General features: G+C 38.1%; 1 protein-coding gene across 5 annotated transcripts in view; it reads right to left on the reverse strand.

The window, feature by feature from the left end:
- Positions 1–15,507, reverse strand: part of cntfr (ciliary neurotrophic factor receptor) — a 241,089-nt gene that overhangs the window by 3,267 nt on the left and 222,315 nt on the right. For all 5 annotated transcript variants that reach the window (XM_042229066.1, XM_005943721.3, XM_042229067.1 and 2 more), the window contains 3 exon segments: positions 11,126–11,194; positions 10,586–10,706; positions 2,940–3,069 (listed from right to left, as the gene is read on the reverse strand). In XM_042229066.1, coding sequence (XP_042085000.1) covers positions 2,940–3,069; positions 10,586–10,706; positions 11,126–11,194 — 320 coding nt within the window.

A 15,507-nucleotide genomic window follows, 5' to 3' on the forward strand; every position in this document is an offset into this window, starting at 1 on the left:
ATTTTTGACTTTTCTGAGCTTGTCAAGTCCTTCTTTTGACCCATTTTGCCAAAGGAAAGGAAGTTGGCTAATAATTATGCACACCTGATATAGGGTGTTGATGTCATTAGACCACACCCCTTCTCGTTACAGAGATGCACATCACCTAATATGCTTAATTGGTAGTAGGCTTTAGAGCCTATACAGCTTGGAGTAAGACAACATGCATGAAGAGGATGATGTGGACAAAATACTAATTTGCCTAATAATTCTGCACTCCCTGTAGTGTCTGTAAAAGCACTTGGATGCTAAACACATCTCCATAATGCTTGTGGCAAGGAAAAGAATAATGCTCCCAAAGTCAATTAAGCTATTAGTTGGAACAGTAATGAGTTAATTTCCTTAGTAAGTTATGATATAATGTAACATAAGGGATTAATCCTTAATAGCAGTAACAGCATCAGCTCGTAATGTTATGAGCTGCTTTTCATTTTTTAAACACTGCACAAGACGCTTTCATTGAGCTGCCATCAACTCAACCATCTAAAACATAATAAGGGGCTTCTAACAGCTTTTGTGTAAGAAACCAAAGATGTTGGGACTCAAACTATATGACTTGAGCCAGCCCTCATTTCTTCACATGTTGCTTTCAGGGAGACTGACTAAAAAATAAACAAAACAAAACACTCACAAAATTGTTCTCCAGGCTTTCTGAAGCTCTTTTCAAATTTTTCTTTGGACATGGGTGCTTTCCCCCTTATTTTTAGTCTGATACAAGGATTGGAATGAGAATGAGTGAAAAAAGCAGCCAATGTCATTTTCAGAGGGTTTTTTTTCCACACTTAACACTAATCTATGAACCATTCAAGCATAAAAAGGTACCTAATACGGATGAACCAATGTTGTGTCTCCAGACAACTTAGTAAAGAACCAACTTTAAATTGTACCATCAGGTCTTTTGTTACTAGCAGTGAAGCTGCCTGTCATAAAACCATAAAACCTGTTCCTAATTCTTTAAGATAAGATAAGATAACCTGTATTTGTCCCACATGTGGGAAATTTGTTAGTTTGTTAGTTTAGTTGAGTTAATAAAAAATATAGTTATGGGCTGTTATAATAACAGTTTTAAAGGCATAAAATAATGTTTCTGCACCAACAAAGTGATTCCCAAAGAGCTATTAGCTGAAAACTTGATATATCCTCACAAGGTGTGTAGTGCATCCTTAAGAAATGTGAGGAAACTTGACAAGTTGAGTGCAAGAGACTTGGCAGCCCTAAAAAGCTACCTTAGACCATATGAACAGTGTGTGAAAGTCATGTCCTTAACTAATAGGAAACATTCAAGTAAAGACCTGACACAGGATCTGACAGATGAATCAGACACTTCAGTTGATCCATCAATACTGGCATACGTGAATAGAACAATACATAACTGAAAACTATCAGTCATTGATTGGCCTTCCCAGAGCTCAGACCTGATAAATGGGATGGTACTTAGTTGGAGTAGAAAAGCATTACATAAGTACTCAAAACACTTTTTATTACCTAATTTGTAGCCAACATCAAAAGAAGAGCTTTAAATGTCATTCAAGGAGCCTGAAGAACTAGACTACTTCAAAACTACTTAAAGAAATTAGAAGAAACATTGCCTAAAGGAACTCAAGCTTTGTTAAAGAATAAAGCAACTTGAAATGTTCGTTACAATTGTACAAACTTTTGTTTCCTTATATATTTTGTATTTTCATGTGTGTTTACACGTTTCAATGAATTGCATCACCAGCTTCCAATTCCTATAGGAATTAAGTTGTTTAAGACTCTTACACAATACTATATAATCGTACTGATAATAATTTCCTATAATTTGCAATAATTCTCTACATATTTCCAGAGTATTTTCTAATTGTGCCGTCTAATTTGTCGGTCACCCTTTCTGCTTCCCTTTGTTGTTATAGAGTTATTAATCCTTTGGTGTGTATCTGTTGACATGGAAATGTTGACATCTTTTGAAATGGAGTGTGCTTGTAACTCTAAAACAAATTAGAACAGATTCCCATTTGGACCTGCACATACAGGCTGCATGGGAGGGGAACTGGCATGAAAGTGCCTTAATTGTATTCAACCATTCCACTTGCAGCGGGTGTTCAGCTGGAGAAGCGTCCATGTTTAATGTATTTTTGTTAAAGTGTTATTGGTATAAAGCTGTCGCTAATCTTTTGATTAAAGTAAAAAGAAAAAAATACAACTTCTACGCATGGTTTCATTAATTTTAGATTGTATATATTTATTTTTCAGCATTTAGATAAAATATGAGTTCATCAGAAGGACTGCTCAGGTCGAGCCGTTTGGAGCCAAAGTTAGAAAAACAAGGATGAGATGATTTGGACATGTGTAGAGGAGCGATAGTGGATATACTGGAGAAAGAATGTTGACTATGGAACGGCCAGGTGGGAGAAGATGAGGAAGACTATAGCAAACATTCATGGATGTAGTGAAGCAGGACAAGCTGAGGGTTGGTGTGACAAAAAAGTACTATGGATAGGGAGATTATCTGCTGTGGTAACCCCTAAACGGGGCAGCCAAAATTCAGTTCAATTCAATTCAGTTTTATTTATATAGTGCCAAATCACAACAACAGTCGCCTCAAGGCATAAGAAATCTAAACCTTTACCGTTACTATTTCAACAGGATTTAAAGAGTTAAACTACCCAGATGTTACAGCTCCTGGTCCATTAAACATGCTCATGTAAACAGAACATATAAATATATGTCATATAAACACATAAACAGACATGCATCGACCTGCCAATACATGAGTGAGCAATTGAGTTACTAATCAATTTGAAAACTGGATCATGTAGACTAAGGAGTCTACATGGTGTATCTATGTATATGTATATACATAAGTGATGTGTATATATGTGTATGTGTATGTGTGTGTGTATCCGGGTGTTGTCGCTCACCACATAAGCAGCAGCAGCAGCATTCCTAACAGCAAACGGGAGAAAAATGTGATGACCGTGGCAGCTCCTCCCACTGGAGGTTCAGCCTTCTGTGGTGCGTTGGAGCATGGCATGGGGGAGGTCTTAGTCTCTGTAGAAAATTTATCAGAAGACACAATAAACCTTAGGAACATATTTTAATTAACAATTGAAATCCTTGGTGAGTTTTATCATTTCTCTGTGTGTTTATTTATTAATTTTATTGGGCTAACACAGTGCACAATACTTCTGTCCCTACGTGTGAAAAACATTAAAAAATGACATGCTGATGAATGGATGCTGAAAAGTGCTCATCACACCAGGAAGAACCAAGCAGAAAGGAAAATACAGTGAAGAGCAAAATCAATTGTAATCTGCACAAGCAATCAATATAGAACTTGTCAAGGCAGTTATGAAGTGAGCTGGAATAAAAAAAAATCCCCTCCATGCTAAAGCCGCAGGGAAACGGGGCAAAGAAAGGACGGGGAACAAAGTATATAGATGAAATATGGAGAAACTGGAACGGAAACAGACGGCAAGGTAAAAAAAACCCTGAGGTAAAGCAGGCGGGGAATACAGCATGAGGTGGATAGAAAGCGTGAAAAATAAAGGAAATGTGCAATAAGGTAGTTAATATATTGCTGATAATAGTCAATTGCACAGCTAGAAAATCTATCCATTTATACCTAACTGTAATACAAAGCCGTAGAACAACTGGATTCACAAAAACTCTTTTGACTGCACCAGGGCTTGACTAATACTTTGCATGGCTTCACATTTCAGAATAACAAATCAGTAAAGATTAAAAAAAAAAGAAAAAAAAAAAAAGAGAAAGACAGATAGAAAAAAAGGTCTCAGCAGCTTAGTAGCAGAAGCAAGTGAATTTTAATACAATCGGCACGCAATTTTCTTAAAAGATCTACTGACTTGTACAGTCTGGTGAGTGCAAAAAGTGTATATTCAATTACGGAAACATTAAAAAGTTATGATACTCTTGTATATTTTCAGCTAATCCAATTACGCTCAAGCGTACGAGAGTGAGAGAGGCACTTAACATCTTGTGGCAAACATAAATATGCTGAAAATCACTATGTGCTTAGGCATTTTTTAGTGCTTCGGTTTTTCATTGCTCGACAAATAAAAATATCACAGTTTAATGCTTTAGAAAACGGGACCTCTGCTACAGCTGCAGGCAGCACAGTAGATATTAACTGGTGCACAACGTTTGCACTCATTCTTTTTTTAGTGAAGAGAGAATATGATTTCCCTCTTCTTGCAATTAATGACTGTTGTATAGTACTGTGATGGGAGTTGGGAGATATTAGAGGGAAGCAACCAGGTGTGAAATGGCAAGAGAGAAACGAAGGGGGGGGAAGGTAGGACGCATTTAACATGTTCAGCAGCTCAGTGCAATACTTCCTGCCTGGAGCAAAACATTGTGCTTTGGAGTGACAGAGGAAATAAAAATTATGCAGAAAATAATGTGCCTGTGACAAGGAAATACAGTCATGGGGTGTATGCTGATGTAACAAGCTAGGTGAGGACAGGTAAACATAGCAGATGAGACAGTGATGTGATGAAGAATGGAGGAAGAGGCTAAGAAAAGCAGAAAGACGAGGAGGACAAAAAGCTAATGAGATGAGAAAATTGCTGAACGACTCGAACTCCAAGCACGCTGCATGTTTATGCAAATACTGTTGATGTGTGAGGCGCTAGGATATCCTAATCCAAAATACACACATGAAAGTGGTGTCTGTTATCATCCAGATTAGATTGGGCTTTTTTGTCCCCCTTGCTGCTGTATTTGTGGGTCAATGAAGTCATTTCAGCAGAGTGGCAAACAAGGTGGCATAAATTATGAATCTCAGTTATGAATCCTCAAAACAGTTTGGAATGGCAAAGCAGCTATTATTGTAAAGAACTTATGTCATATGTTTTTTATATTTACATTGGGATCACTTTCGAACAGATTATGCAACACTATCTGTTGACTTTGACACTCTGCTTCACCTTAGCAATTTTTACTATAAGTTTACACAAACTGTAGTGCTTTTCAGAGTGGGTATATAGAAGAAGAGGATCTTAAAGCATTTATGCAGGGTTCAGCCTGGTTGCCTTTTAATAGATACTCCTGTTCTACTATAAGGCATGAAACAGAAGCCACACATTTATAAATAGCCCCAGACATGAAATACACAAACTAATATACAGTGCCAGACAGTGTCCAGTTTCTGTCTCACACGCTGGGTGAGGCACCAACTTATATCTTAGATGCAATGCCTCGGCTAATCCGCTCTTCTTGGAATGTGGTCGCTAAGCAATGGCCCAGTCACAGAGGATGGGATCCTTAAATGTCTCTTGCCTGCCCCCCATGCTATCCTTCTGATTCAAAGCTGCTCTGTGACGATGCTGGGAAACAGAACAGCCACTTAGGTTCAACTGGCAGCTACTTTTGCATGATGTATAGGTGACTCTCTGTTGTTGGGGGGGAGGGGTGGGGTGTTAGAAAGGAGAACACAAAATGTGGTACACGGACAGTGGAGAAGAAAAGGAGAATGTGTAACTGCGTGTTAAGACTCCGAGCAAGACAATCAATAAGTCACAGGAAGTCTGTTGATTTACTATTCGGCTGAGCAGCCAGAAAATATTGGTGAGTGTGGAGATGTTAACAAGTTGGTCAGCTAAAAGTAGCAGGCCTTGGCTACATTTTATTTTGTGTGTGTGTGTTTACGAATCATAGACAGGAATCAGATATCGTCTCTGTTTCCTTATTGCCTCATTGCATGGTTCTACTTCAGTGGTCCCATTCTGCTGTTCTGGACTGCTATTCAACTTTGTTTTTTGTTTTGTTTTTGTTTTGCAGCATGTTTTGCATCATTATCCATTTGCACTGTGAAGCACCAAACAATCAGTTCCACAGTATTTGAGCATTTCTGAATCTGAGCAGTCTCTTGGCCTGGACATTACATCGTATTACTTCTATCAGCAGCCACACTATCAGTAAATACTAGCATTTTCCATTGGCAGCCATTCAGGCACATGGCGTGACATTGCTGTATTTTTCCTTATTCATACATTTTTTTCTTTTCCAAAACTGTGCAGGCTCTTTCAGACATTTTCTGGCCTAATCTGGCTTCTCTGTTCCTGAGTGTAACCAGTGGTTTGCACATTGTTGTAAACCCTCTTTGTTAACATTTATAAATCTTAACCATGGAAAGAATTCTGTGATCATCCACTTGATTTTTGTGTTTTTTCAGGCCTTTTTGGTAATCCTGAGCTCGCCAGTGCATTCATTCTTTTAAGAATGCATACCAAATTTGAATGCAACCTCACAAAGTCATCACTTCATATTAATTATACATTTGATTTATCATGAAATGACAAGGAAACAGACCTAACCTGGCCATTAAACCCCTGTTCAGTGAACAGTCCAATTACTTTTGAATCTCTGAATAGGGAGCACTTTATAGAAAAATGAAGTCTGAACTTCAATCATCTCTTATTTGCTTGCTTTTAAATCCAGTGTTTATGGTGTACAGATGCAAGTTTACAAAAAAGTGTCCAAAAAAAGACTATATAACTCATTATTTATATAATCTGTTACAGTTTTTACAAACAAGCAAACAAAGAACAGTGTACAGATCACAGATCAGCTGGAATGACAGCCAAATCTGAATGTAATTAGTGATCGAGTAAGAGTAACATTTGTAAAGGAAAGTAGAAAAAGGCCAGAAAGAAAAGCTAGAAATTAATATGAGTGAGAATAAGAGAGAAGTGAGAAGGGAAGGAAAAGAAATGGAGAGAAAAAAGAGAGCTAGAGGCAAGATGGAGAAGGATAGGGGAAGAGAAACAGGACAAGGGGAGAGGGAAGGGAAGCAGAGAAGCGGCAGCTGGATCGAGAAGGAGCATGAGGAGAATCCCAATAACCTCCTGTTCTCCGTCTCCACGAGACCAAGAATAATACACTGTGTACTGACTGAGTGTTTATATGTGTGTGCGTCTGTGTATACACTACAGGTTATCAAACTGAAGGACTCTCTGTGTGTGTGGGTGTGTTTGTGCTGATGTGTTTGTGGCTCACAGAGTATTGGAGGAGGCTGCATGTTGTGAGTGTGTCTTTCAGCATTAGTGTTTGTGTGTTGCCAGGTATGTGTGAGCTCATTTAGTGCTGAATGTGACGATGATTGTGCAGTGCTACTCTTTGCCAAGAGGAGTCAGTATTCTACCGTAAAACCATTACGTTTTAACAGACTCTCAGAAAGACAAAGAGAAGCACAGACAGACAGACTTTGCCCCTTAGAGAAATTAGTGTCAAATTATTGGCTTCAGAAGTGAGTGAAAGAAAATAATGGTAAACCCACATTAAAAATGTTTTAAACAGACAAATACAAATGCATAAATACACATAAACCCAACAATGCAACAACATCCACCAAACCATTATAGCACTATGGTTTGGAAGACTCGGGGGAACAAAATGAAAGTTTCTGTAGTGTATTGGTGTGAGTGCTCTGTAATAAATTACAGCAAACTAAATTAATATATCATAAATTCAGAGCTTTCCTCATGTGGAGCATTAAGTGAATAGTTTGACATTTTAGGAAATATGCTTATTTGCCTTCTGCCTCAGAGTTAGCTGAGATGATCAATACTACTATCATTGCCTGTTCAATCTAATAATACAGCTTGCTAATGATCACACATCTCATTTGCTTACACTGGATGTAAAGATGACGAGGAGCAGCATTATGTGAGGGTTATCTCAAGGACAGTCTTTTTTTGTCAAATAGCAGTTTAACCCAGGGAAGCGATCAATTTACCACTCTTGATGAAAAAGAGGTGTTGTAGAAGAACCATATGGTCATATGGTCAAAAACTCTTGACTTTTAAGTGACTCTTTAAATCATGGAAGCATGTAGGTAGCATGTAGGCTGTTGTCTGTTTTTGGAAATCTGTTATAACGAAGAAGGTTGTATCTGAGTTAGCAACTAAGAACCCATCATGCTCACAGAGTGGCAAGAAGTCAGAGTCAAACCTGGCTTGCCTTGAAGCACTCCCTACTTTATCATCTTTATACCTTTTAATGGGACCATAAATTAGAAAATGAATATCATGCAGTATTAAATAAGAATTGAAACTAGTGATTAAGACCATAAACTCACCAGGAAAATGTTACTGCGATCAAGTGAGCAATAGGGTTATTCGATCATAAATCGTAAAGCCAGACATCTTACTGGCAAGCAGATACCCCCTGCTGGTCATTCAAAGAATGCAAGTTTGAGGCGCTTTGAGGAAGCTGTGTCCATTTTTCTACATATTTTGTAAGAACTAAGTCGCTTTCTACTGAGTTATATAGTTGTAATGCTAATACTACTACTACTACTGCTACTACTACTACTAATAATAATAGTAGTAGTAGTATCATACTATACTACTTATATTATACTACATACAATTGTGGAAATAGCAACCTTACATTTTTTTGCTACAATCTGTGAGTTGTTTTTTTAATTAATATCTTATCAGCTTTGTAATAAACTTTCTAGGGCTAGTAATATATTTTCATATTATTGAATAATCTAACACATTTTGCAGACCTGCATCAATGTCTGTGCTTGCCTGTCTGATACAGTACGCACAGTTTAAAGTTGATCTTGGTGGTTAGTTTCAAGATGTAACATTTCGATAATAGAAGCTTCCTCAGCCCGAGTGCTTTCACGTTATGTTCTTTTAAGTTGCATAATTTAATACTGCAGATGTACACATTGCCAGTAGACCTACTAAGGATATATTTCTGCCCTAGCCACTTCAGCTTAGAGGGTCCACAGACAATGTAATATTCCAGTTTTATACAGTTTTTGCTCTGCATGACATTTAAAAATGATCTGTTTTTGCTAACTTCAAAAGATTAAAAGTACTGTTGCTGTAACATAGATGTATACTAATAGTGTGTCCTTTGACATTAATATAGGGTATTGATAAATTTGCCCACTTGCAATTTAAGCTGCTTTAGTGTGCCCACAGGTGCTGCACAAATATAAGCTACTTTGCAACCCACCTTCACACCAGCCCCACATTTCATGCCACATTTCATATCAGCTGTCATGTTCTGCTCTAATTTTTTGTTCTGCTAATTTTTGCTTCATGCTTTTTGTGTTCTGTGGTAGGGCAGTGAGGTCATAAGGAGAGTGTCACTGAACCATACCACCAAACATAAATTAATGTCCTATAGGGGTCCTGACTGAACACTCATCTGGTGAGTAAATACTCCCTACATCTGCAAGACTAAAATGGAAATCGTCCAAATCCTTGTCTGCTTCTTTTTTTCATTCAACCATTTCTTCTTTCCTCCATCAGTGTGATGTGAAGATGGTGCACAGACAAGTATTTGGGCCTTGAATAGGTGTCTTGCTGAAGGTCTTCAGAACGTTTTGAAGATATTAATTTCACAAGTGAGTCGTCCTTTGTCTTTGCTATATGCTCATTAGAGCCAACTAAAAAATTCCCAGAGACTGTTTTTGTCACAGTCACTGAGTATAGTGTCCAGTCAACACATACACATGCACACACACACAAAATCCAATATCCATAATGAATTTTTTAATATATATGATCTGCCAGAAGTTGACATTTTTTTGACAACATAAGAGTAGTTTTTTTGTTTTGGTTTTTTTTTTTAAAGGAAGGGCTCAGGTACTTAGGTTGATGTGTGTCGATTTGTCTCGAGGCAGATGGGTCTTATAGCTTAGACTGTAATAAAAATTCAGAGCTATCAAATGCTTATAGTGTACTCTGTTTAATCATTAAGAAAGTTATTAACTAAAATTAATTTCATACCTAAATGCTTCAGAAAATTTACTGTGAAAGCCACAGGCAAGAGGAACAATGTCGAGAATGTTATTGGAATACTATATTATGCTATCACAATGATTCCTCCAGCCAACAGACTACAATCTCATTTAACTTTTAGTGTTAACCTTTGTTCACTACTAACTTCACAACTACACATGAGCCATCTTAACATGTTAACATACTACTGAGCCCACTATGTTTTACATGCTATTATTTTTATTTTATCCCTCTATCCTTTCAGTCATGCCAGTGCTGTAGCTCATTAGAGTAAGCTGCTGAATGTGGGAAATATTAAACCTGCCAAGCAACGTTGTCATTAACAACCTGACATCAGCGCATTAGCTCAAAGGACTGTCACACTGAGCTGCCAGCACATTTGTAGACTTCTCTTTGGGTTTCCTTATGTTTCATTGTCCTCTGTTATTGATCTTTTCATGGAACAATGACTCATGTATTTTGAAAACGTCTGTTAAAGTACATTTACACACTGAACAGCCTCCAACCAAGAAAGATCTGCATGATAAAAACGAGTCTCCCTATGACTGAAATTGGGGCTATAACTTACCAGTTGTTGTGTTCTGTAATGTTATATACAATATTGCACCACTAGAGGGTGGTGTCATGAAAAACTGCCATTGAAAATATAGAGTTAGGAAATAGAGTAAGATGGCGAACTGTTAGCATGATGTGTCACCCTGCTACCCCTACGATTTAAGGTTATGTGCTGCATTCATCCTCCTTGACAAGGATTTATTTATCACCAGCCATCGTTATACCAGTATGAAATTCCACTTCAGTTGTGGAAACAACTGGCACGGGTTCTTCAATCCAGGGTGTAGCATGGACAGCAACACTCCAGTCACTCCATGTTCCAATCTCTGTGTCCTTGGCAGCCACCTGATGAACACAGGGATATCAGAAGTATTCGATTCAGTTTTATTTATTTAGCATCAACTCACAACAACAGTTGCCTCAAGGCACTTTATATTGTAAAGTAAAGACCCTACAATAACCCTCCTTCTTTTGGCTGCTCCACAACAGATGACCTGCCTCCATCTAAACCTATTCCTATCCCCCACTGTCACACTGACCCTCTACATATCATCTTCACTACATTAATCTTCTCTCAAGTCTCCCTCTTTTCCTCCTGTCTGACAGCTTAACATTCATCATTAATAGTAAAAGTGTAAAATTAATGCAATTTCAGTAGAATGTACATAATACTGAACCCAATATTTACATAAAGTATTGAGCTGATCTTGAAATAACCTTTTTTAACCTTCTTTTTTCTTTGCTAGTTAGTATGAAATCTTTACCTGGATGATGTACTCCTTCCCAGCGTAGGCATCAGTGATGTTATGGGATGTAGTGTCAGATAGCTCCACCTAAACATCAAACGGAAAAGAGCATGGAGTCAGTCTGGATCGGAAAACAGCACATGTGGTTTCCCTGGGTTACAGTAGGGTGTGTCTGTTTTATTTTTGCAGTATATTAAAGTTGTTATCAAATATCTTTATTGATAAATATGGTCTCTATGGCCCTGGGGATATGAAAGGTTCCAAGATTATGAATTATGAAAATTCTCGGCTAAAAAAGACACGTTCGAGGTCCCAATTTAACTTTTGGTCTGGATCAACTGCCATTCTACCCACAGCTCTACCCATAAATTATAATCTCTGTATAGCAATCCAAGCTTGTTTTATGGAAGCCTCAGCTGTGCCTTACTGAATACAGTGTTTCTGCAGTGATCATTTATTGATAACACATCATTCATCATTATTCTATGAATAGGTCAAGTGTATTGTTTTATCCCTGTGTTGCTTTACATTATTGAATTGATTGGACCTTGATGGCCTTGCAGCCACAACGCTCCATGCATACCAACTGTCAGACACACATGTAAAATACCAGCTGCATAATTGATGATTATACCAGAAAACATTGGCATCAATGCTACATAATTTTATGACACAATATTATGCATGCCAACATTTGAAAGCCTTTTTGCGCACACTTTAATTTGCAGAGCGAAACAGAGAATTAACTAAATGTTTGAGTTACAGAGGAGTGTATGAGAGAATGATTTGCTGCTCCTCTGTAATTTACGGTTAGTGCTGTGTGTGTGTGTGTGTGTGTGTGTGTGTGTGTGTGTGTGTGTGTGTGTGTGTGTGTGTGTGTGTGAGAAAAGGACTGAAGGAAAACTAGGTGGAGGGTGCTGCCTCTTTTTGTTTCTCCTGAAGTCATAATAAATGATTTATTGGCGTGCCTGTTGCCTTGTGCAAGAGACATATAACCACTTGTGCACCTGCAGATGGACACACACACACACTCATACACAAGTTTAGGATAATGGGATACTGGATAGGTTACTTGAAATTTCTAATTTAACAAGTAGATACAATTTCATCTAAAGAACAATATAATGAATGTACATACTGAAAAATAATGAACAGGAATATACATATGATAAAAAGAAAGTGCATTCAATTTGAATCTTAAGGTTTTATCTTTTGGGACATAGAAGCAGAAGAGTTGGCTGTTTGCTGGTCTGAAACATTCCAGTGTTTTTTGACACAATGCCAAGAAGGAAAGACATCAGCACTGATTTTGGAAAAGCAATGATAGCTGCCAATCAATCTTGGAAGGATCGCTGACCAAAAAAGCCCAACATTCTGCAGTGTGAAAGATTATCCAAAAGTTCACAACATTCAAGACCGTTGCCAATTTTCCCTGGAGTGGATGTCCCACCAAATTCACCCAAAGATCACACTGTGCAATCCTCAGAAAAAAATGTCAAAAACCCCCCGCTCTAGATCTCAGTCTCTGTAAGCCAAATGTACATGTGACACGTTAAAGTTTACGATAGTACAAATAGGAAAAGACTGACATGTTTGGAAAGTTGCCAGAAAAAAACTCTTCTCTCCAAAAAGAACAAGACAGCACAGCTTAACATTGCAAAACTGCATCTGAATAAACCACAAGAGTTCTGGAACAATGGTCATAATGCACAGAACACCATACATAGCATGTCAACACAAACATCTCATACCAACTGTCAAGCACAGTGGTGGAAGACTGATGATTAATGCTTGTTTTGCAGGCTAAAGACCTGGGCACATTGTAGCCATTTGTTGCCCATAAACTCCTCTGTATACCAAAGTACTGTAGAGTGAGACCATCTGTCTCACAGCTAAAGCTTGATGATCCCAAGGACAAATCTACAACAGAATGATTGAAAAAGAAAATAATCAAGGCGTTGCAAGTGCCCAGTCAAAGCTCAGATCTTAAAGTAATTGAAATGTGGTGGAACCTTAAGAGAGCTGTGCGCAAACGAATGCCTGCAAAGCTCAGTGAACAGAAATAACTGGAGCATGGACTGAAATACCTCCACAATGATGTGAGAGACTGAAAAAGTCATATGGACAATGAATATTTCAAGTCACTTCAAGTTATTGCTGCTAAAAGTGATTTCAGAAGCTACTGAAGCATGGGGGCACTTAGTTTTTCTACACATTGTTCTCCATCTTTGACTTAAAAAATAATCACACTGTGTAATATGTCCCATATTATTGTTCATCTCAGGTTGCATTTACATTATTTTAAGGCTTGCTAAGGACAATGATTGTACATTTCATGTAACCTGTGCTGGCTAGTTAATAAAGCTTGTCAGAAAAGAGATTTTACAGACCCTGACAGGCAGCTGACCTGCTGGAGAACACAAATATAGTCCAGTACTTGATAAATGATTGGTGATGCAATCATGTAATCTTGATAATTCCAACTCTGCAACACAAACTACAACACGTGCTACTGATGCCCACCTAGCTATTTTCTAAATTCTATTTATGGTAATGTTTATCTAGGTGAGAATTCCAGTAATGTCAGAAAAGACTGCAATTACACAGACATTTACATGAATGTCATCAACACCTGCAGCAGCAAGGAAAAAAAATATTCAAATGTTGTTTTTTTCCTTTCTTTTCACCATAAACTCACAGCTCACTGTTAATTACACTCAAGTAATTTAGGTTCTTTATTAGCATCTCTGGCTATTGTTTCTAGGTTTTGACACCATGTTAATTACTGATGTTTGGGAATGCAGCAATTTCACTAAAGTGAAAAGTGAAAGTATTGAGCAAACGACAAAAAAAGTCAGCAGTCAGATGAACGGAGAGGATATCAACAAGGCAACAGCGTAGCCAAGTTTTCTAAACTGCTTCTTTTATGAAGAAGAAAGAAAAACAGAACAAAAACAAAACTGAAAACACCTGTGAACGCACTAAGGCACAGCATAACCAGCAATGGATGGATGTTTACAAACTATGTGATTTTTCTCTTTGGCTTTGATTCGCTAACAAATAATCTAAAACAGATGAGGATGAGAGTCAAAATAAAGTAGGGGAGTAAATAATAATAGTGATAATAATAAAAATTCGAAATATCACTAGCAGCTGCTCCGAAGAGTCTTGTGATTTGATCAAAACTCCCTCACAGCCACCATATAATTTTCACCCACTAACAGTCATAGCCAGGCCTCAGCCTGGAGTTTCCCCTTTACTTCTCCACTCCTCCAGGATATGAAAACCTGTAGTCAATCTGACAAATAACCCACTGAAACAACCCCAGCATCACCGCTTTCTCTTTATTCCTGTAAGCCGTCTCTCATCGCTCACGCTCTATGTAAAGTTGACCCCTCTGTTTTCCACATTGCCTTGAACTGAGGCAATGTATTTTTCAGCTCTCGCACCCTCGCTCTCTGTTTGGAAGGAAGCTTAGTCTTTATCTGCCTAACCAAGCGCTACATTTATAGGCTTAATTTCATTAGTGGAATGCAATAACAACATCATTTGAGCATGTGCGTGTGGTTAGACTGCAGTGTATATTGTGTGTGCATATGGATCGGTTAAAAGACGTCTGCGCTGGCTTTGAGGCTAAAACTTCCATTGTTTAGATGTTGTCCAACCAGCATATCCAGCCATTGCTTCTATCAGCATTCCTTAGTGACTGCAATCTGTATGTGTATGTTTGAATAGTGATGTCTATGTTAATCTGCTCACATCTGTTTGACTATGTGTGTATGTGTTGTTGGGCTTTTATTTTTTTATCCCTATCTCTCTATATTTTTCCTGTGTGTGTGTCGGTGCTTACATTCGATATTGGAAAACACACATACACCAGTTTAGGCAAATATGCCTTTGTACAATTGTGTTTGCGTTTCTTTGTATTCGTGTATTTATTGTCATGTCTGCACACGTCTGTTGCATTATTGTTTGTGTTTGCGAGGCTGAACCGGAACCGACGGATGCGTACATCAGCATGTGTATGAACTACATATACCGTATGTCTATGTGAGGAGGAGTAAATGGAGTAAACAGCTTGCAAATAAACATTTCCAGAGAGATGGATGTGTTGCTGTGTTGCCAAGTGGCTAACAGGGAGCACTGAAAGCAGCACTTAATATCGCGTAGTAAAAGAAGGTGGCGAGGAGGGGCTGAGGATAGATGCAAGGCGATTCACTTTGGAAAGGGCTTTTGCTATTGCTGCCAAAAAACACTATCAGATCATTCACACTGCAAGACCAAATCTGTGTGATGTGCCATGTGGTGGTGAAGGTTCAGTGATCAGCCAAACTGATTAAAATCACTTGTCTGGACCTATGTAGGTCTCTGTGATCCTACAGACTTACTTAAAAAAACTG

This window comes from Haplochromis burtoni, unplaced genomic scaffold, assembly GCF_018398535.1.
Source record: "Haplochromis burtoni strain Fernald_Lab_line unplaced genomic scaffold, NCSU_Asbu1 Contig_377, whole genome shotgun sequence".
Taxonomy (NCBI): domain Eukaryota; kingdom Metazoa; phylum Chordata; class Actinopteri; order Cichliformes; family Cichlidae; genus Haplochromis; species Haplochromis burtoni.